A 23,126-nucleotide genomic window follows, 5' to 3' on the forward strand; every position below is an offset into this window, starting at 1 on the left:
AATGAAATTATCGCATGTGCACTGAACAAAAATGCAAGGAGACAAATCATTCACCTTATAGTGCAGATAAGGCACATCAGTATCAGTAATTGAGGTTGTTATGCCTAATGAGACTAACAAGGGCTTCCCACCTTCCAGTTCTGATCCACACCTGGTGAGGCCCTACCCTGATTTTAATTGTACGAGATCTGGGTGCTTATTATTTTTCTGTGTGTGGGCCTAGAGGGTGCTGCAACGTCCTCTGGCCAGCATCATCCTGTTGGCAAGAAAACCAGCAGCAAAGGACTCTGCAGAGCACAGCTACCCTACAGGCACATGTCCATAAGCTGCTGGGGGTCCTGGACACAACTGTACGATTGGGATGAACAATGGTTTCCAATACCTAAGCTGTTCTGCAATATCTCATTCTGCTACTCAGTATTTTCTCACACTCTTGTTTTGCTTTTGGAAACGAATGACTGACAGGTTTTAATGGGGCAATCAAATAGTGTGAGCGCATTATGGAAATATGACAGTTCTGTATGGGATTAAATCAACTTTCAGGAGAAGCAGAATGCTAACTGCATTCCACTCTTGTATCATCAGTCATTCATTTACAGTTGTAACATTTCAGAAAGTGTATTTCTCAAAATCCAATTTTCATCAAGTTCTGTCTATGATCTTTTAAATTAGAAATGAGTATTTTTCACTTTCATTGCGCTTTTACTAGAGAGAAACTGCTGAGGTCCATTCCCATTATTTTGTGGAAAAAAAACCCAAGCCATGCTATTTTTGTTCCTGTTTACATTGCAAGTAATACACACATATCTTGACATTCTTTCTTAGTGATGCCATCTCTGAGTATTTTCTTATCTAATTAAGATAAAAATGTCTCTTTCAGAATTCAGCCAGAAAGATTGATCCGTTTTTTGGCAAGGTATCCACCTGAGGAGCAGTGCAAATATAAAGAGCTGCGCCGCGCTCTTACCCTAAAATAGCCTGAACTGGGTTTAGAAGTCTAATCCTCATGTCACTGATGCTGCTGGACAAACCTGCACTATTTGTAAAGAACTAAGGGCAGAGGCACTGAAGTGGAAAGTTTCTCTCCAGCTATACACTGAAAATACCTGCCATGCCAACTGCTGTACCAACCTGACATCAGGGGAGATGCAACCTTGCTTTTCATTGCTGCCCTACGGCTCCTAACCTCTTTATGAGCCACCTGCCGCTTCATCCAGGCTGGTGCTCTTACATCTCTCCACCCTGTTCTCCAACCCACAGCTCCCCACCTCCACCACAATGAGATGTAAAGATGGTTTTAAGCACCCACTGATCTACATATGCGGCTCACACTGCTTCACTCTGAGATCAAATTTTAATACACTTAGTGGAGCACTAAACTGTAAGATGAAGACACACAGCTGGCAAAGTCCTCTCTACAGTTTGTTAAATGCTTTCCTGCCAATCTAGGGAACTTAACCTGCAACCGTCTGTAATTAATTAGCTCAAGTCATTGGAGTTAACTATTGTAAAATCGGTGATCAAACCTTCTCCTGCACATTTAAAGTGTAAGAACTCTTGTAAAGAGACACCACTTCTTAAGGGACTCCAATCTTGCTTACACATGACTCCCAAAACAAGAACCAACCAGTGTTTTCAGAAACACTCAAATTTGTTGCAATGAAAACCAAGAACAGAGGAGGCTGGCAGTAGCGTTGGGCTGGTCCTTTGTGCTTTGGAATCCACTCTCAGAAGTCTTCAGTGCATTCTCTCCCCAGAATATCCCTCAGATTGTGTTTTGTAATTACACTTGGAAGAAGTCTTTTAGTATTTCCCTCTAGATTTTAAAACTAATTTGGACTGTCTTCCCAATATTAATAATATTTTATTTTCCCTCTATTTGAAGCTCACTGGTCTGAATGGAAAAAATGAACAAGCATGAAAAGTAATGCACATTATTGATGGTGTTTCTTCCTCCGCTCTCAAAAAAGATGCCCCAAAACCCTATGAGTCATATCGCTCATTTTGGCAAAATGTATTGCTTTAATACATCTGCTGGAGCTCTGCCAACTTACTTCTGCTAACCTGGTTTCAATAAAGAGAGCTTGTTCTCAGATTTTCTCATTATCAAGTTAGAATATAGAAAAATCCTGATTAACGGGAGTTTTTAATGAGCATTTCACTAGTGTGAAATTACCAAAGGTGCAAATTACCTATATAACTGTACAAAATTAATTCGTACCTTCTCATAGCTAGAATAGGGCACAACCCTGCAGCTTTACTCAGAGAGTAGTGCAGCCATCTGCCTTTTTGGAGAGTGAGAAACTCATGAATGTATGTGAGTCCACATACATACAAAGCAAACATTTTTAGCTACTTTGTACTTGTTAGTTGTAATAACAAGTAGTCCTCTGCATACATCTCTCATAGACACACTCCAAATGAGTGATTCAGTCTTCCACAAAATCTGTACTAATTTTACAATTGAATGGCCTAAAATTTTACTCTTAGGGAATTTAATACAAATTCCATTTTTTAACCTTTCTGCCAATCTTGAATTCTCTAACTAGCCTTCTTTCCTCTCAAGAAGAGGAACTCTATTTTGTCAGTGGGCCTCATCCTCATTTACTCTGTAACTTGAACAGCTAATTAAAATCACTGCACAGAAATGCAACACGGAATTGTACTATTATATAACCTTATAGTGCACTCTTTGCATAAATAGAAAGCACAGAGAAAAAACAGATTCTCAAGTTTTATTTCATTCATTTTCCAATTTGCTTGAAAGGACTTTGAGAGGCATTTATGTATTTCTTGGAACAGGAACTCCATAAAGACTGATTGAAGCAGATTCTACGCAGACGCTCAATTAGGACAGTTGCCTACTGCTGTCTGTCTGTGAATTACTGCTTCAACAGTGACATTACTTGAAGCAGTTCCCACTGCAGCACCTATCTGATAATACCCCTATCAAATCCTTAGTTTTCCTCTCTGGTCTGCTGTTTGCTGAAAATCTCCTTGCCTCCCTGCATGACAAAGCATCTAGAAATGATTCATGCTATAAAGCTTGTAATATGAAAAGCTGTTGAACTCCAAGTGATCTTGGTTCTTTTGTCCTTGTGGGAGATGAAAAAAGAGAAGAAAAATAAGGAGACTCTACAAAAAGCAGATCAAAACAAACAAACAAACAAACAAACAAACAGAAAGAAACCCAAACCCAAAACAAAACAAAAAACCGCAGGAAAAACCCAGGGTAAAATAGGCAAGAAGCAGTGGATTAGAGTACAGGGGCAAAATCATGAAGATGGATGAAATGCAGCATTGGCTGGAGATTCAGTTGCTTTTTGAGCCCTGGACTTCTGTATATATGCTGGCAGGCTTTGCTACAGAATGTTTTTCGCCTTCTTTTTTGTTCTACTTGCATCATTCTTATGTCCAAAGGACATATTCCTTTACAGATGACAAAAAAAGAAAAATACCACTGAACTATGGATAGGTAACGTGCTTTGCTCTCCATATTTGTATCTAGACATCTTTTGTTTCCTCCTCTGTTGCTAAATCTACAATAAGGCCTTGGCTTTTTCTCCGGGGTACTGAGCAGAAGTATACAGTGATTCTATGTCACATTTCTTCCAAAACAAAACACAACTTGAACATAATGAAGTTGTGACCTGAATGTAAATTCATTTAACTCTTTCCCAATGGTCTTTTTATGAATTCAATCCGTTTCTGTTTTAAGAATACTTGACTTAAATTATTCTAAGACTTCCATTTCCATGTTAGTAGGAAAATGTTCCTATTTTCCAACTGCATGAGTAAAGAACATGATCAACCTGTCACCAGAGTGAAATCACAAAATAGAGAAATGTGCTATCTATCAAAACAAGCACAAAACATGTTGACCTGAGCTTGGAAGGGTCTTGGTGAAAAGAGGAGAAACCATGCCTTGACTTTCATGTTGGGATAGATGACCCTGCTCAATTCCTATGGGAATGCATCAAGGATGACAAAAGGCAGCCTAGAACTAAGAGAAAAGAAATTCTTCCAGTTGTGACAACACATTAAGATAAAGAATTAGCATTAAATGAAAAAAATTATCTATATCTCAGGGCTGTCTTACTGTTGGAATGAATTAATGGAAAAACTTTAAGAATAGACTTAACCTGAATACCTAGGACATTAATCATCAAGAACTAAGCCTCTTGTGGCTAATAAGAGTGCGAAACTGGGCAAGAAGAGTAAGAGTAACTGTAACTTAATGTCTGGCTAATGCATAGAAAGCAAAAATGAGATAAATGAGACTGTATTAGGGGACATAGGGTAGGATAACACCAAGTGCAGAAAAGCACTAACTGAAATGTAAGCAAACATCAGATAACCAGCTGATCGGGAGAAACTAACTATCTAAAGCTAAATAAGCTGAGTCTCTTCTTGGAGAGAGGGAATTAACAACCCTCCCACCGAGTCATCACATCAACTACAGACTAATATTGCTAATATGACAATACTTTGTCATATTTAAGAACAAATTATGAAGAGGAATAATTATGTAAGGAACATGCGTAAGCAGAAAACAAGAGATTAGGCAGCATGAAATTATCAAAGAGAAATTTTTGAGAGGGTAACCGTATATTTTTCCTAAGGAGACCACCTCCCAGACAAGAAACTGCTCAAGATCAAAGCCTCCTTCCCCACCTCATGATGAGTCCTTCACTCTTCAAACAAAACAAGGTTCAAATCCCATGCCTCTACATAAATAACACGTGTTTCACCCTTTCTCCCATGTTTCCTTCCTTTTCCTACAATCCCAAGTCATGAAGCAAATTCTTTCAAGCTTTGGGAAAACAGGTCATCTCCGTCTACTCAGACACTCAAAAGGACCTCAGAATCAGCTTCAGACTGATGCTTACCATGGTATGATGATTCATATGCTATAATTGGAGATTACATCTGCCCAGGTTCAGTGAAGTATTTGATATGGCTGTTCACTGAACATTTTCCTGGAGAACATGATTACTACAATTCCCACAATAGATTCAGAAAGCAGCAGGGTGAACTTACTAGCAATTTTTAAGATGGAACTGGCAGACTTATGAAAACGTCTAAATAATATAGTGGCATGTGCTAGCAAGATAAAAATCTGTAATCTAAGAAGCACTTCTGTGTTCATGTGACCATCTCCAAATTTGCCTCTTAGAGATAAGTGAGGACAAGTTCAGCAGAACAGCTACAGTTTTCCAACATTCAATTCAATAGACAATTTCTGGCGAGTGCTCATGAGTCATTAGAGTCATGAGACTCTAATTCAACAGAGCAACTACTCGTTTTCCTACCTAAAACTCTTCCTATTTTCCGTTAAGCACAATAACCATAATAAAGAAATCAGACAACAGAAATTAAAATAAAATACAAATTTCAAGAACACATTTTCAATATTCTTTCCAAATATGTTTCTTCCCTAAATAGTAACCACACATTGCTACCTATTTAAGATATTACGGACTGTAGATATTAAGCAATGAGGTATTGTGAAAAAATGAATAGCTGGTGATGTTTTTCATATTGCACATGTTATAGGGAAGAGGTATTCCTGTAACTTAAATCTTCATTTTCCTTTCTCATAAGTCTTGCTGCACTGCCAAGCAGTTCCTATAGCAGAGGAATGCAAGGGTGCCTCCATTTCCCTATCAAGCCAGCAATGTTATGCACAGCATGAAACAAAGTGGTAGGTTTGTGCAGAAGCGTTATGTTTTTCCACCTGCCAGAACATTAAATGACCATGTGATTCTCAGTTCAAGACTGATACTGGAAACACTGTTAAGCCCATACTGTTTTCTACCACTGCTGTGTTGTAGCACTAACACTGATAAGTCTCTTAAAACACTCAGTGAGCATCACTGTGACATTTGTGGTTTTGCTCCTCAAAAAATACTATAGGAAAAAAAGTTTACATGGATAAAAAAGGAGGTATAAGACAATCTATAAGAAATGTAATTTTTAGATCTAATTCTCTCTTTCACAGCAGTTGTTCCTCTCTCTTCCTACCAGTAGTATGTTAACATCAGTATTCAACTTTACCTCAGAGCTGCTAGGGACTTCTGAGCCTGCAGTTGAAATAGTTTCACATAAAGGTCCATTGCATTCTTCCCCTACGGAACATTGAAAGAAAGATAAGATTCACATAAATACATTACTTATTTTAAAGTATTTTTGTATCTGAAAACGATATGAACCTTGCAGGCATGGAACTACGAACAATAAAAGCTGGAAAATAACACTCAGCTACATAAACCCAGAAAGATCTTATAGCAGAAAATACAGAAAGAATGGTTCTTTGTGTCTCACAGCATTTTTTCCCCTTAGTGTACTCAGTCTGTACTACCTGGTTATAACCTTGCAGTCATAGAAACTTATTTTTAACTGTGACAAAAAAAACCCTGTCTTCCTTGTCTCCAGGGTCTGTTGGGTTACTGTCTATGATGGTCTTGCCCCCAGAGCTTTACTGCCTCAGTTATGAAAGTTCAGTTATCTCTGGGGTTGCTTGATAGAAATTGAATAGTTTTATTGTTGCTAAGGGATTAATGATGCATAACCTAGGATTAGAGATGCCCACATAAACGAGATACAACAACAGGATCAAGAACAGTAATACCAACTTTAATTACCTGGCTTCTAGTTGTTTAAAAAAAACCCGAACAACAAACCCCCAAAACCTCCGACCTTAATTTTAACAACAGCATTGAACTCTAAGATAACAAGTACAATCAGTTGGGCAAGGACACTGTTATTTAAATATTAACATTGTAGGGAAATACTACATTGAGTATCTTCAGATCCTTAAATCATACTGAGATGTTGGCTGGGTTTGAGGTTCTGGACCTACTCTGTGACCAGTATCCTGTGGATAGCAATTCAGAGCCCATAAGCTGGGCTCCTGCTGCAAGAAGTTTTTGTAAAGAACAATCTCTGTGCTGATTACACAGACCAGTCTCCTAAATCAGGCATCTAAATAACTCCAACACTGATGAAAAAGGATAAGCACTTTGGAAAACAGCTTAGCACAATCTAGAATACCTAAGAATGGTGCCTCTTTCTTCCAAAAACAGGATTCATCACACTCCTTTCTCCATCAAGGAAGTGTTGCTGAGTATAGCTTAGATTGGACACACTGATCGGCACATCTTAGACTGGACCACTGTCAACTATGGTTAGGTTATTCCTACCAATAAACTGAACCTACTTCTTTTATTTTTATAACCTGTAAATATTTGCTGTCAAAATTGCATCCAGGCAGAATATAAACTGGTTCTTTGAAAATCTATAATAAGCGACTTAAGTACAGCTTGAGAACATTCTGTTTCCTACAATTTTTGTCTAAGTTCACTTACAGAAAATGGTCTCAGTAATTTATAACTGTCCATATGATGTGATCAGAAACAGGGCAATAGTATATAATGGTATATAACATACAATGAAGAAGTTTCTGAATGCTAAAGACATTTGAGGTTGTCGCACATCTGCTAAAGCAAACTATGCCTCCAAAATCTGTATTAATAGATACAATTTGAACACTTCAGGTTTACTTACACATTTGCAGAAAGGTGTTTCCACATGCTGATACTCATGTGGGGACCAGACTAAGTCACCTCTAAAAAGTTAGTGTGAAGGTAAGTAATTTGGGATCATTCTTCCTAACTAAATATATCATAATAGCTACAGGGACTATGCTGTAAAACAGAACACCAAACACAGTAAAGATTTATAGGGACAGAATTGAATTCAGTTCACCTCCCAACACAGCACAAACATTCAGCAGGCAAGAGAAACAAGTGGCACATAATGGGAGAACATTGTAGTAACAACATAGAAGTCTTGACCCAAAAAAACAACTATCAAAATATTCAGATTAACTTTTGTGAGAAACTGTTTCTGCAAGAATATTCCCAAGGAGAGGCTCCACCTCCCTACACGGCTGGCTCTAAGCTTATGCAAACCCTGCAGCCGCCCAGGACAGCAGACCCCTGCTGCAGCAAAGCCAGGGAACATCTCCATGCCGCTCTGCAGCCTGGTCACCTACAGCGCTGGGAACCAGGTGGCTGCTGCTGCTTTTGCCAAAGGGAGTGAGCCCAGGGCCCAGGAGCAGAAAGCCCAAACGTTTTGTCACTTGAGCCTCCACAGTAGGCACAGCCTGGCACCTTGTCCCTAGAGCAGCAACATTCAGTTTGCCTGTGCTGCTGAGAGCACTTGAACTGCTTCCACGGCCTGCGACAACAGCCCTGGATTGTCCTTTCTGTGGTTGTCAAAGTTTAACCTCAGAAACAAGCACAATCCAGAATTGTACATTTTCTTGCGGCTGCCCCTGGCAGTGTTCAAGGCCAGGTTGGGTGGGGCTTGAAGCAACCTGATCTAGTGGAAGGTGTCCCTGCCTGTGGCAGAGGGTTGGAACTAAATGATCTTAAGGTCCTTTCTAATCCAAACCAATCTGTGATTCAATGATTTTTAAATGCTCTCCCAGTAACACAGCTGATTACTTATGTATCTGTGGAATTAAATTCTCTTCATATCTCTAATCCAGGAAATAAAACTGAACAACCCTAGAGCAGCACACATGAAGGCAGAAAGAGAATGCAAAACATATCAACCGAGACGTACAACATACTTAACACATTCATCACAAGTTCCTGAACGCATGTCCAAGTCATGCAGGGAAGTGTGAAAGAGCTGCATCCCAGAACTGCAACAAGCATCCAGAATGGAGATGCCCAACTGGTTCTGTCTACAGATAGTTAAAAATTAACTTGCAAATCATACTGCAAAAAGCCTGGCTCGTATGTGACATCAATGACCCATATAAACTTAAGTCTGACTACCAAGAGTCTCTCAGCAGAAAGAAAAGCGCAGAAGACACACACAAAAGGGAAGAAGGCTTAATGCTGGTTAGCACAATACCTTCTGACTGCGATGGCTTGAACTTGGTGAGAATCACAAACTCATCTTTAAAACGAAAAAACACTTCAGTAAGAAGCAGAAGTAAAATCCACTTTTAACATGAACCTATTTAATAATTCTCTGTCCTTCACAATACAGTCCCTACATCCAACAAAAGAATTAGCCCCGGAAACCAGAGACTGTGACCTACACAGACAGCATGGAGCAGGTTCCTCTTTAAACACCAACATTCATCTTTTTGTCCAGGCACCTTCTTCAGCAACACAAACACGAATACCGCTTGCCCACATCGGCAGTAGGGAGGACCATAACAGTTTCTGCTAGCAAGCAAAGCCCCTTTTAAATTCTTCAAGAAATGACAACTTTGCATCTAAAGATGGGAGTAAAGCAATAATATTCTGATAAAACCATCATATTTAAGGGGATGGCCTTGGTCTTCAACACTACACGTTCTACTGTATATGAAGAGATAGAAACGTCTGCACGCCAAGTACAAATGAGGACATGTTCTAAACAGGGGAGGCCCTTCAATACAGAATCTGTATAAATTGCAGTCAGTCCTAGCAATTTTTTTATTCAAAATTAACTCCAGAACAACGTTATGACTATCAAAACTCATTAAAATTGTTTTGAGTATTTATTCAAATCATTGCCCTTTCACAGGCATGCACATATTCTAGCTGACAGAAATGCCTCTTTCCCAATGTAACTGTCAATTCCAATAGCCTTACAGTTTGGCACACAGCTATTTGTAACTCCTTAAATGTGTGTCTTGGGAGTTTGCACTTTATTGGACATAAGGAAGCTTCACATAGCCTATAATTTGCAGTATTAACATACACTGTCCCAAACTACACCCTACCGCAGGGCAACCTGCTCATAAACTTTCAGCATGTCACCCCTAAGAATTACAGACCATTTCCATTTCAATTACAGACCTAGATGATCACATCACCAGTAATCCAAAACAGCTCACAGAAATCAACATCCACAACTGAAGACTGGAGAATATAATCAAGACCAGTTTTGCCTCTTAAAATATAAGTAGTTTACCCCACAAAAAAAGGTCCTTTTGTTAGTGCAATCTTACGATTTCTATAACAAGCATGAAAAATGGCCTCTTGTGTAAGGAAATGATTAGTCATTCTACATTAGTTTAACTTTGTTCTCCGTGCCTGAATCACTTTATTAGTACATGGCCAAACTGACAATTTGGGAAAAGATAAAGGGAACTGAACTCCCCACTTGGAGCCACGGTTAAAAGAAGTGCTTTACTATGATTAATATTTCAGGAATCAAAAAGTTGTCCTTCAAAACCTTCCTATTCATTCCATAATGAAAGACAAAAATCTTTAGTGATCTAGATGCTGACGTACTCACAATTTTTCAATTGCTGTATCTGCAACTTACAGAATAAATACAGAGAAACGGATTTGAGACCACACGCGAGACTTTCGTACCACTTCTCTTTGATGACTACAATGGTTATTCACACTTTACAACTCAAGTGACCTGCAAGAAAACACGCAGCACAAAATAAATCCTGATTATTTTGACCATTTCATTTCTAAAATCTCATCAAATACCAGTGATGTATGCAGTGCTTGCAAAAAAGGAATGATGCCCTTGTAAATCAAGGCCTCCCTATTTAACTGATTGCTGGGGTGAGGTAAGTGGCATGGGTTGATGATGCCACAGGACAAGTTATGTATGCAGAACTATTGATGTACCCCTCTGCACCAAAACTGAGCTGCACATTCTCTGGGAAGTCCAACCCATCACAGGCCATGTCCTGGTCACAATAGTTGTGCCCCAACTAGGCAAACAGAAGGACCAGGACATGGGCCCAACCACACGACTGCTCACTCGACTTAGTTATGAGTACACTTTGTGGAAGGAAAGCACACTCTGGAGGACACCACAGGCCAGGTTCTGGTCTTCTACACAGCACGGAGAAGCCTGCCCTGCTTTGGCAGAAGGGAGTTCAACCATATGGACGTGGCTGTACTGTGCTACTTGCCCTTGAAGACCCACAAAAAGCTACTCAGCTTTTTAACCACCAGCACAGGCACAGCCAGGGATGCTCTGGCACAGAATCATAGAATGGTTATTGTTGGAATAGACACCTTGCCATAGGCAGGGACACCTTCTACTTCCAACCTGGCCTTGAAGATGTGAGATGTAATCAACAACATATTGAAGCCAGGTGAGGATCCTGGTCCTGCCTCTACAGAGCAGATGCCTTCAGCATCACAGAAACTCGCCACCCCCCTCCCATCTCCAGTAGGGAGAGATGGGGACTCTAATGCTGGGGCTGACACTTGGTGAGGTCAATACATGAGATGCACCTTTAACTGCACCTAACCAGTAACGTTCCTGGCAGAGAATGATCTTTGCCACTTCAGCATCATCAGTAAGGGGTCTGCAGGCAGGTGGGAAGAAAAAAAGCTCAGCAAGTGCATGAGAAGGCATTTCAGTTTTCCTTCCTTTCAACTTCTATCACCCTGATTTGTCTGCGCCAAGTAGAGTGCACCTTGGTAGATGTGTTTCTACCAGTAAAATGTTAACATATTAGGTGCTTACAAAGCCAAGTGGCAACTGAACAGACATTTTTAGGAATCTAAATTTTCAGTTTGCTACTAAAACTACAAAATCATCTGCACTTGCACACTTAAAACCTATGACAGCGCTATTCCAAAGGCAAAGTCAGAGCCAGGATTCTCAGGCAGGTGTTGATAAACTGTTTATTGTTTAGCAGAAGTAAGGCAATATTATTACTGGTGCTGCTACTGCTTTCAGTATTGTTGTCACAATACTGCTTCTATTTGTTTCCACAATTTTCTTCGACACGATAACAACAAAAGTTAACAAAACCAAGCAGGTAAAAAGAGCTTTCCAACCTGTCGTACTGTTCTCATATGCCTGACACCTTTGGCATATCAGTTTATACACATATAGATACACATACATAGAGCAAAATTTTGATGGTCCAGGTAAAAATGAAAATTAACAGAAAAAGAACCAAAACCAAAACCAACTATCCAAAAAAAAAAAAAAAACCAAACCCCAAAAAACAAAACAAAACAAAGACAACCCACTGAAACTTGCACTGTGGTTGTCAGGAGGTAGATACTTTGTATTACAAAGAAAATTCCTAATATTCACCCTTACCAAACAAAGTGAGAAAATTTTAGTCGTAGATGCCTTGAAGCCATTATTCAATACCCTGGCCTGGCTGACCGAAAAGAGAAATCAATGTAAAACATGATTATGCATCACTAAATCAATCGGCTATGTACAGTACTGTATCCTTTGCTCCCCAAAAGACCACCATAGGATTAATGGTGCAGCAGGATCTATTCTGCCCCATTTCCATCTTTGCTAACAAGTCTGATTCAGCACTGAGTCACTAACAAAAATGCCCACTGAACAAAGACCTCGCTGGACGAAGGTCACTCATTCCAAGTCAGCTTTAGAATGACTGCTGTCAAGTGCTTCCATATCTAGAAAAAACAGATAAGCTTTAAAATGACTTATTAACTAAACTAAACTTAATGCATATATTGACCATACCCTCCCAGAGCTGGATGACTGAGTTGCCACAGGGAACTGAGGATCCACCTAGTATGCTGGCTCCTGAGGAAGTGAAATCAGTGTTATTACTTCACATATTACTCTGAAGGGTAATAACTGCACTGCTAAGACGAAGATTCACTCTCAGGATTACGTTTGAAGTGGTGATTTATGCATGGTCAGAACTGCTCCTAAAAATTTAAAACTATTTCTTAACAATGAAAACATTAAATTCTCAGTAAATCAAAGAAAAATTATTGAGAACATTTTAAAAGAATGTTATGATTCGCTGAAAAGGGAATGCTTGATTGCATTCAAGCATAGGCTGCTTCATGGACAATACTAATAATGAAACACATGCTGAAAATTAAACAAGTGATTCCAATGAACAGTTAGTTATTAACACGTAAGAAGTCAAAGGAAAAAAAACCCACTATTTAATATAGGCATAAATCAATGGAGGAGAAACCTGTTCCTAACAATAAGAAAATGTCACTTAGCATTTGGAAAAGTTTTCAGTTCGCATCTCTAGTAAACCAACTAGCTATTTTAATTCAGAACTTGAGGTTTACCCTCAGCTGCCTTCGCTTTTAAAGAACTGAAAAACCTCCCCTTTTGATTAAAAGGCACTGGGCTAAAAAAAAGAAGAAAAAAAAAAAAGAAAGAGTCGTGTAAATCTGTTTTTAGCAAAAACCCACAAGCACAGTGTTGTAAAAAATAACTTGAATGGCATTTTAATGTGGTTAAGACAATAACCATTACCATATTGTATGTACCAGCATAGGCAAGACTAAAGCATGCTGTGAGCACTCAAGTTGACACTTATACCTTCCAGCTATCATAATTTTGCAGAATGACACATGTAAATTGATGAATAGGTTCAGATGCAAACAAAAAGAAAGCCCAAACCAGTGAGAGCGGGATAAAGTCAGGTATTTTTAAATTGTGTAGCATTCAGATGCACATAAATAGGGGGGGAATGGGATGGCAAATAAATGTAGGCAGAGCAGGCTGGTGAAATAGCAGACTGCCAAAGTCATGAAGCAAATGGCTGGGCTTGTTTGCACTCAGACTATTTATATGTGCAGGGACAGGTTTCGTCAGCACCATCTGACTGCAGAGGCAGGACACCCAGCTTGGGCAATGGCCTTGCCAGGTGCTCTCACATCTCCTTCAGGAAAAGATGGACAAAGGTCACCATGGTATCGCTTTTATTCACAGCCCAAGGGAATTCTGAGCACTTCAAGAAGTGTTAGGTATAGATTTGCTTTCCTAGTGTTGCCAGAGATACACTTAAAATCTTAAGGCATCATTCATAATGCATTTTTCTAACTTCCACTGACATCACTGGTGTAACCCCAAAGGAACACAATCTCTTATTTCTTTCAGAATTTGCAATATAAAAGTTTTCCAAAGCAGTGGAGGGCCCAATGTAGTATTCATTCTATGGACACGTTACATTTCCACCCTCCTATGAGAGATCTTCTATAGACACTGTAAGAGAAAACCAAAACATGAACAAGGAACTAACGATGAGGAAATAGTGAAAAACTTGGGGGAAGAGGTTTTGGTATCAATTAGGAACACATATAACTTGCACTTTTATGAAGAAAATGAAAAGCCATATATAAAAAAAACCACACCTTAAACATACTGTCCTGTGGCAGTGTTCCTCTGCTACATGCTACTTGGACATTTAATTTCTGATAGGCAATGTCAGATGCAGTTTTTTGTTCCTTCTGGTTCTCACATTCTGCCTAGTTCAACACTATTTTGGTCATGCTTCCAATGAAATGTATCACTGGGAATTTTGCCAGTGTTTTCATCAAGTATTTCATCTTCTCTTATTAAACAACATAAAAATATATAAGTATAAAAAGGCTTTTTACAAATTAATCCCATCAAAAATCTTTTTTCTTCTCAATTATGACTTTGCAAGAATTAACATTTTCTGTCCAAAGCGCTTTAAGATGATGGAAGAAAGCTGGGATTCATATACTGACCTCAGGGAGAAACAGTTCTTATCAACCAAGAAAACAAGAAGGCCACAGACCATGGCTTCCATCACCCAGAATTTTTTCTGTAAGCAGCAGTCCATCAACAGGACTGAAGTACACAAGGGCACCCAACTTGCCAATGACCTCAAAACCACGTCTGCTAGCCCTTACTTGTCAGCATAGTCTATTTCTAGCCCACTATAAATTGTGCAAACATAGCTCTCTGATCTCCTACCTGATAGTTAAAGAAAACCGTTCTGAATAACAAACCATGGAGCCCTTTCTAATTTAGGGCTCTTGCAGAAAACGAAACACCAGCCATCTGCATCACGATGTACCCACACGGCTTGCTGGGGCACTGCTCTCTTGTCAAAGGCCTCAGATTTCACACTTACCCTTAGGAGCCTGCTAAGGGAGGGGAAGAGTTGGGATTTCCAGTTATAAGGCTTCACTTAACCTAAAGATATACTCATTTCCTAAAAAACAGCATGTGGAACTTCACTACCTCTACTGGTCCTCACTGAGAGCCAGCGGAGAACAGCTCCAACTGTACCAAAAGACCCAGACAAACCAACAAGACGAAATAATGAGGTGCTTATACTGCTACGTGGCAACAAGTGCACTGGGAAAAAGTCAGATTTGAAGCAGCAGCCTAGAATGAAGTCTTTTAACACAAGTTTACAGCAAATGTTGGTCTATTCTTAATCTATTCTGGATGGTCCAACCTGTAACAGACTATGCTACCAGTGAAAATTTAAAGATTAGTAGTAAATCCCACAACCTTTGACCTATAGGATCTATTGAAAATTCCAGATTACAACCACGCAAACAGGACCTAAGACAATTTCTCTTCTTGAGCACAAGTTACAACTAAAGCAGAAACCAGTGACGAGAACAGCGGCTAAAGAGAGAGGCTGAATGCAGGTCTGCAGTGTGCAAGAGCGCATATGAGTTCTGCCTTGATGTGGGGTGAAACAAGCAATCGAGATTTACACATGGATGTATTCCGAACATACAGAAATACATTCAGAAGCCTTTCGTGGATTACTGCAATGGGAGCATTGCAGATATGGAATTAAGCTGTTCTGGAGAAATGTGCTTACACATAGTCTCATAGAACAGTTTGGGTTGGAAGGGACCTTAAAGCTCATCCAGTTCCAGCCTCCTCCCATGGGCAGGGACACCTTCCACTAGAGCAGGTTGCTCCAAGCCCTGTCCAACCTGGCCTTGAACACTGTCACCGATGGGGCAGCCACAGCTTTTCTGGCAACCTGTGCCAGCGCCTCACCACCCTCACAGGGAAGAACTTCTTCTCAATGTCTCATCTCAATCTCCCCTCTGGCAGGTTAAAGCCATTCCCCCTTGTCCTGTCCCTACAGGCCCTTCTCCACAGCTCCTCTCCAGGTTTATTGTAGCCCCTTCAGGCACTGGAAGCTGCTCAAAGGTCTCCCCTTAAGGAGCCTTCTCTTCTCCAGGCTGAACAAGCCCAGTTCTCTCAGCCTGGCTCCAGAGCAGAGCTGCTCCAGCCCTCGCAGCATCTCCGTGACCTCCTCTGGACTTGCTCCAACAGCTCCACATCCTTCTTGTGTTGCTGCCTCCAGAGCTGGACACAGGACTGCAGAGGGGGTCTCAAGATCAGTGTAGAGGGGGACAATCACCTCTCTCGACCTGCTGGACACACTACTTCTGATGCAGCCCAGCACACAGTTGGTTTTCTGGGCTGCATCCCTTTAGCCTACCCAGACAGGCAAGTTCAGAATTTCATCATGTTGCATTAAGAGAGGTAATTAGTGCTTACAATGCACGTAAGCACCGTCGCACAAGATGAAGTTTCCAGCACTGGTTCAGGTGTCCTGCCTTATTCTGCACCTTTTTATCAGCAGCACCAACTCTCCTGCTAACACACCTTTTCTTGGCACACAGCAAACTAAAGCAATGAGCACCAGAGCTTTATAGAGCTGTAGGTTCTCACAGGAGGCCCTCCAAAGAAAAACATGCATCTCTATAGCATAATCCAAGCAACCATGTCCCAAACCAGAATCAACTCCTCCCACACACAACGTGTAATCTATAAATAATTCCTTGCATATTATTCAGCTTTCTGCAGCTAGCCAACACCTCAAAATCCTTCCATAATTATGTTATAACTGTAAGAACTACCCCTAGCAGTATGACACAAGGACCTCCCTTCCCCTTCATGCATTTGGACACATAGGCACATGAAAAGTCAGCACCAAATAAAATGAAATTATTGCAGAATCAGGAGGCACAACCTGGCAACTACACTGATCCTCGTTCAACCCCCAGATAACAATAACTAGTAGAAGAGTTCACCGCGTTATTACCTTGCCCCTTACATCTGATACAGCAACTCTCACCATATTTTTGCACTACCTACACCTTCTTAATTAATCATAGAATCACAGAGTGGTTTGGGTTGGAAGGGACCTTAAAGCTCATCCAGTTCCAAACCCCTGCCACGGGCAGGGACACCTTCCACTAGACCAGGTTGCTCCAAGCCCCGTCCAGCCTGGCCTTGAACACTGCCAGGGATGGGGCAGCCACAGCTTCTCTGGGCAACCTGTGCCAGTGCCTCACCACCCTCACAGGAAAGAGCTTCCTCCTAATGTCTAACCTAAATCTCCTCTGTTTAAGTTTGAACCCATTACCCCTTGTCCAATCACATTTGTATTAGGTGACTGTACTTCTCCATGTATATATACACATTTCATTAGTCTACAAATACTAAATATTAAAATAATTGTGTTTGATTTTCTGGTTTTGTGGGGGTTTTGTTTGGTTTTTTATAGGTTTGTTTGGGTTTTTTTACAAAATATCTGCCAACAGTTCTAAGTATAATTTTAAAAAGCATATTTTCAGTAGCACACTTTTATCCTAGTTTTTCCTTGCCTCAGAGTAATTATTTATCGTTGGTACATAGATGTTAAAGTGCCCTTCCATTTTATGATACAGTTATCTCTTTTCTATGGAGACTTTCCCAGTGTGCAAAACCTGGCATTTCAACACAGCCTGCAGTTCTCAACACGTGTTGCTAACGCACCTGTTAAAAGCCTGAAAAGCAAAGTAACTTGGAATTTTGTTTGCAAGTTGAGAAGAATTAGTTACAAAAACCTTTCAGGGAGCAACACCAGACTTTTGGCACAACTTCAGGGTGAATGCCCCATCCCTGGCAGTGTTCAAGGCCAGGCTGGATATGGCTTGGAGCAACCCGGTCTAGTGGAAGGTGTCCCTGCCCGTGGCAGGGGGTGGGAACTGGATGAGCTTTAAGGTTCCTTCCAACCCAAACCAATCGGGGATTCTACAACTCATTCACCAGCAGCAAATACTGGAGAATTTCCAGCTATAGTTATGCTTCCAGAAGTTTGAATTTTACTCAGGTCCAAGTGCCAGTCACCAGTCCAAGGGTGATTTCTTTTCATTTTTTTCTTAAACTGACACAATCTCCGGGTAGAAACTCAAATTTAACAGCTGCAGTGGAGTGGGCTTGATGTTTCCATTTTCCCATTAAAAGCACCACAGCTATAACGTGACACTGTTGGGATGAGTTCCTGAAAGCTGGCTTTCCTACTGCAAGTTGGAATTTTCCATTAAAAGGAGGTTTACCTTCCAATAACCAACCTGTATTTACACTGTGCCCCTGCAGTGACACATCACAGCCAGCAAAGAAATTCCATCCAGGAACTACACATTGGTTAGTCTAAGGGAGTATTTTCTCCCCTGCCTTTTATATTCTGAACTATGTCTAAATTTCTCCAAGCTTTTGTTTCATTACCTAGGAATAATCTCTAAAACAGCTTTTGCATTAACAAACCCTCTGGTTTAGCCCTGTGGGAACACGATATCCCATTAAGAGTTTCCACAAATAGATCAGAAAATACTACATACAGCACTCCAGTAATGAGAGACAGATGAAGTTTTGCACAGAGGCCTATATTTAATGTTGCTAGTATGAATCCTAATAATTCTGATTAAATAAGTGAAGTATCATTCTATAAAATGACAGCAGTATTTGGTCTTGGATGCTCAGGCATTATGAGAAGCCAAAACACTGCCACAAATGCCATTTTCCAGTTTTTCCCCTATGCTTTGCTGCCTTTCTTAGAGGAGCACAGGCAAAATGACAGCCAACCTACAGAAGAATTTGAATTCAGATCAGCCTTAAGAGCATTTTGAGTTCAAACCAGGATCCTGGAAGTTTTGGAAGAGGAACCACATGTGTAATGGCAGCATATTTCAAATCACAGCACAGAGCCAATGAGGAGTTTCCAGAAAATCCATGGTCTCGGGATATATCCCACAATGCAATTAACTGCAGCATTAACATTTCATGCTGGCAAAAAAAAAAAAAAAGCCAAAATACAGCATAGACATAAAGAAATACTCCTAACAACATAGTGTGGTGGTCTTCCTCTGATAGTTACATCCCAGTTTTGCGAGTTCAGTTTTCTTTGGGTTTACAATTTGAGGTAAACGGCACATACATTCCAACAGAAAGAAAAATCATGCACATGAAAATGGAAGTTATTACCTCACATGAGTGTAATCCACCACGAAGCCAGAAAGCTTCCTTCCAGGTAGGAGTTTTGGCACACAGTCTCTTAACACAGCTTCTGAGAGTTACGCTTTGTGCTGCTGGTTAAGTAGTTTTTCACCCCCACAACCTGTTCCTCTGCGTTCAAGTTTACTGAAACGCGGCAGGAAACCAGGATTAAATACACACGGACTATCCAAATACAAACACATCCTTAAGGAAAACGAGCAGCAGATGTTTTTTCTTCTTATTCCTATTGCCTCATACAGACCCTGCTCATGCACATCAAGCATCTATAGCTTGAAGCCTCCTTAAGAGGCTCCTTACAAAAAGGCTTTTCCTTAAAAGCACAGGGCAGATTTTGGATTGAAGAGAAATCCCACTGGCAATATATGCATAGTGTTAACTGTTTTTAAACCATATTTAAGGAAGATTTTATGGTGCTTTTAACCATGAGAGATTTTTGGACAACAAATTAACATAAACTTTAAAAAGTATACTCACATCACCCCATATTCAAGTTGCTTCTGTTTCAGAAAATAGCTAATTAAATTAAAAACTGAACTGAACTGGTGCAAGATTTTGTATGGACCGATCTGTGCTCCTGTATGGCAAACCCTATGAATCACCCTCGTGCACTGAAACCCCACAAATCTCCTTATATTCAATGCTGATGACTTCAAAACCCCTACCAGGCGCTGATGGCAAAACCGACATCTGTGGAATTACGTTTACAAGCCTGACTTCTAACCGCATTCTCTAATTGCTTATTGAGTATTTTGGAAATATCTTTTAGTCTCAAGCTGCTCCAGAAGCACAACCACCGCCAGAGCAGCTCCGAGCTCCTACGAACTCTTCCCTGCTCGTGGGCAGTGGGACAGGCAATGACTCAGGAATCCCCACAAGGCTGGAAACATGCTGCTGCCAAGAGGCTGTAATATCCATCTGTTCTCCACTCCGGAGCACACTCCAGCTCCACTGGGCTCTCCCGGAGAGGCCAAGTGCCCGTCTGGCACTCGGTGCCTTGCCACAGTCGGACCCCGCTCCTCGCTGGCATTGTCAACCCCTTCTTTTGGGGCATTCTCATAGTCGTTATCTGCTCTTGTACATCTCTGAAACAAGACTGCCAGATATTTAGAAGATCATGGTTCTACACTAGTGCTCAAGGTGGTTAAAATGGCATTATTTGTTTTTCTGAAAGAGACCGTGTAGTCAAGCTGTGAGGGAAAAACATGCAATCCGAGCAGCCAATCTAGAAGCTTAGTGGTTCTTTCCTGCTTCAAGATCTTCATTTTCAGGACTGGTGGCAAAGAATGAATTCCAAAAAGAACTTTTTCCTAGATCAGCATTTTCTTCTGCTTTAAAGTATCTACAGAATCTTTCTCAAAAAAGCCTGGAGAAGAGAAGGTTCCGGGGAGACTTTAGAGCAGCTTCTAGTGCCTAAAGGGGCTACAAGAAAGCTGGAGAGGGGCTTTTGACATGGGCCTGTAGGGACAGGACAAGGGGGAATGGCTTTAAACTGACAGAGGGGAAATTTAGATTAGGCAGAAGTTCTTTCCTGTGAGGGTGCTGAGGCGCTGGCACAGGTTGCCCAGAGAAGCTGTGGCTGCCCCATCCCCGGCAGTGTTCAAGGCCAGGCTGGACGGGGCTTGGAGCAACCTGGTCTAGTGCAAGGTGCCCCTGCCCATGGCAGGGGCTTGGAACTGGATGAGCTTTAAGGTCCCTTCCAACTCAAACCAGTTTGGGATTCTATGACAATATCAACATAGTAACTTACATGTGTCTGTTGATTCACGGCTGCCTGGTGAGGTGCTGATAAACACACATGAGGGCACCTGCACAGTGTCATTTCCTGAAACCTTAATGTTACCACAACTATTACAAGTAAGCCCATTACACTGACACAAACTGGGAACTGTAACCTGGCTGTTGCAAGAGAGCAAGGCCCCAACACAAACCCACTGGCTGCACTGCAACTGGTGCAGAGACCTCACAGGTACACATGGAGCATTCCAGATGGATCAAGGTGTGAAAAGGGCTGCTCCCACCTTCTGAAGCAGAGTGCTCCAAACCTCCTGGCAATGGGAGCCTTAGCTCCAGGGAGCCAGCAGCTCCTCTCAGCCTAAACCCAGCCAGGCCTTTGTGAAAGTCTACAAATTTGCTAGAAGGAGAAGGGCCCTCTGCGTCTGAAGCAGGTTTAAAATCACAATCAAGGGCTACCTCTGGTTTTTATTTCTTAACAGGTGCTGGTGCAAGCACCGTTTTTTTTCAAGGTTTAATTACAAATTTAATGTAATTCTGGTTTATCAAGCCCTAACCCAGCTGTGCTCAGGCTCATGCAAACGTGGCTTTGTTTGTTATTTCTCTTGTCAGTGAAAACCAGAGGATTAGAGACAGTCGGCAGGATCCAGCTGCGAACAACCCCACCTCAACCGCCTGCAGAGCCCCAGCATGGAACGGGACCCCCAAAACCGCTCCTATCACCAGCGCCACGCTCGCACCCGCCGCCTCGCACCCGCGCCGCTCCCACGGACTCCGGTCCCCAACGAAGCAGACGCCTCACGGGGGGAGGCGAAACAAAGCAGCAGCCCCCCCGTACCCCCAGACCCATCAGCTCCCACCTTCGGCAGTCAGAGCCATCTCGATGAGGGTCTCGGACCGGTTCTTCCCCAGCCGATCCATGGTACCGCGCTTCACTCTCCGCACGGAGCAACCAGGAGCGGGTGGGACACGGCCGGGGGTGAGTCAGGGGCCCCGGCCGCCCCGCACATGCGCAGCGCCCGCAGGGGCGGGGCGCGGCACCACGGACGGGAGGAGGGATTGGCGCGCTGACACTATCGGGCGCGGTTTCCGTCCGTCGGTCGCCTCGGGTGGGGACCGCGCCCGAGGGCTCCCGACTCGTTTCCCCAGGGCGGGAAACTTTCCCTCCGTAAGCTGCCCGTGTTCCAATTTACTGCATTCCAGTGTCCTGCTGAAACCGGGATTCTAATAGTTGATCTTTCCTGAGAGAAAAGCGGATGTGGCATAGATGAATATTCCCGGGGGGGGAGGGGGGCGGGAATTGTTGTTTAACAGTGATTGGCAACTAAGTCATGAAGATCACTTCCAGCATAGCGGGATGGAGGGGAGAATCATAGAGTCATAGAACAGTTTGTGTTGGAAGGGACCTTAAAGCTCACCCGGTTCCAACCCCCTGCCATGGGCAGGGACACCTTCTTCTGTATCACCTTGGAGTGCTTATACTGTTAAGTGTCAGTGAGTGATCCATGTGCACTGGGAAAAAAGTCAGATTTGAAGCAGCAGCCTAGAATGAAGTCTTTTAACACAAGTTTACAGCAAATGTTGGTCTATTCTTAATCTATTCTGGATGGTCCAACCTGTAACAGACTATGCTACCAGTGAAAATTTAAAGATTAGTAGTAAATCCCACAACCTTTGACCTATAGGATCTATTGAAAATTCCAGATTACAACCACGCAAACAGGACCTAAGACAATTTCTCTTCTTGAGCACAAGTTACAACTAAAGCAGAAACCAGTGACGAGAACAGCGGCTAAAGAGAGAGGCTGAATGCAGGTCTGCAGTGTGCAAGAGCGCGTATGAGTTCTGCCTTGATGTGCGGTGAAACAAATTTACACATGGATGTATTCTGAACATACAGAAATACATTCAGAAGCCTTTCGTGGATTACTGCAATGGGAGCATTGCAGATATGGAATTAAGGTATTCAATCAGCTGTTCTGGAGAAATGTGCTTACACATAGTCTCATAGAACAGTTTGGGTTGGAAGGGACCTTAAAGCTCATCCAGTTCCAGCCCCCTCCCATGGGCAGGGACACCTTCCACTAGAGCAGGTTGCTCCAAGCCCTGTCCAACCTGGCCTTGAACACTGTCACCAATGGGGCAGCCACAGCTTTTCTGGCAACCTGTGCCAGCGCCTCACCACCCTCACAGGGAAGGTGAACTGGACCAGCACAGTCTCTTAACCTTCTTTACTAAGAATAGATTTGTTCTTACTTTAGATCCTGCAGGGACAGTAAGGACAGCAAACAGTTCTCCTGCCTTCAGGCCAACTT

General features: G+C 41.9%; 1 protein-coding gene across 7 annotated transcripts in view; it reads right to left on the bottom strand.

Moving 5' to 3' along the window:
• ANO5 (anoctamin 5) overlaps positions 1 to 21,834 on the bottom strand; it is a 67,188-nt gene extending 45,354 nt beyond the window's left edge. For 2 of the 7 annotated variants that reach the window (XM_030481930.1, XM_030481928.1), the window contains exons 1-2: positions 21,672 to 21,818; positions 6,058 to 6,128 (exon numbers count right to left, since the gene is read on the bottom strand). In XM_030481930.1, coding sequence (XP_030337790.1) covers positions 6,058 to 6,128; positions 21,672 to 21,732 — 132 coding nt within the window. In that variant the 5' untranslated portion in view covers positions 21,733 to 21,818. Of the gene's footprint in view, positions 1 to 6,057; positions 6,129 to 8,928; positions 8,974 to 21,671 lie in introns of all 7 variants that reach the window. The other 5 variants (XM_030481934.1, XM_030481931.1, XM_030481929.1 and 2 more) reach the window with 5 other exon arrangements.
• Positions 21,835 to 23,126: the final 1,292 nt, after the last annotated feature.

Source organism: Strigops habroptila, chromosome 4 (genome assembly GCF_004027225.2).
Source record: "Strigops habroptila isolate Jane chromosome 4, bStrHab1.2.pri, whole genome shotgun sequence".
Lineage (NCBI taxonomy): Eukaryota > Metazoa > Chordata > Aves > Psittaciformes > Psittacidae > Strigops > Strigops habroptila.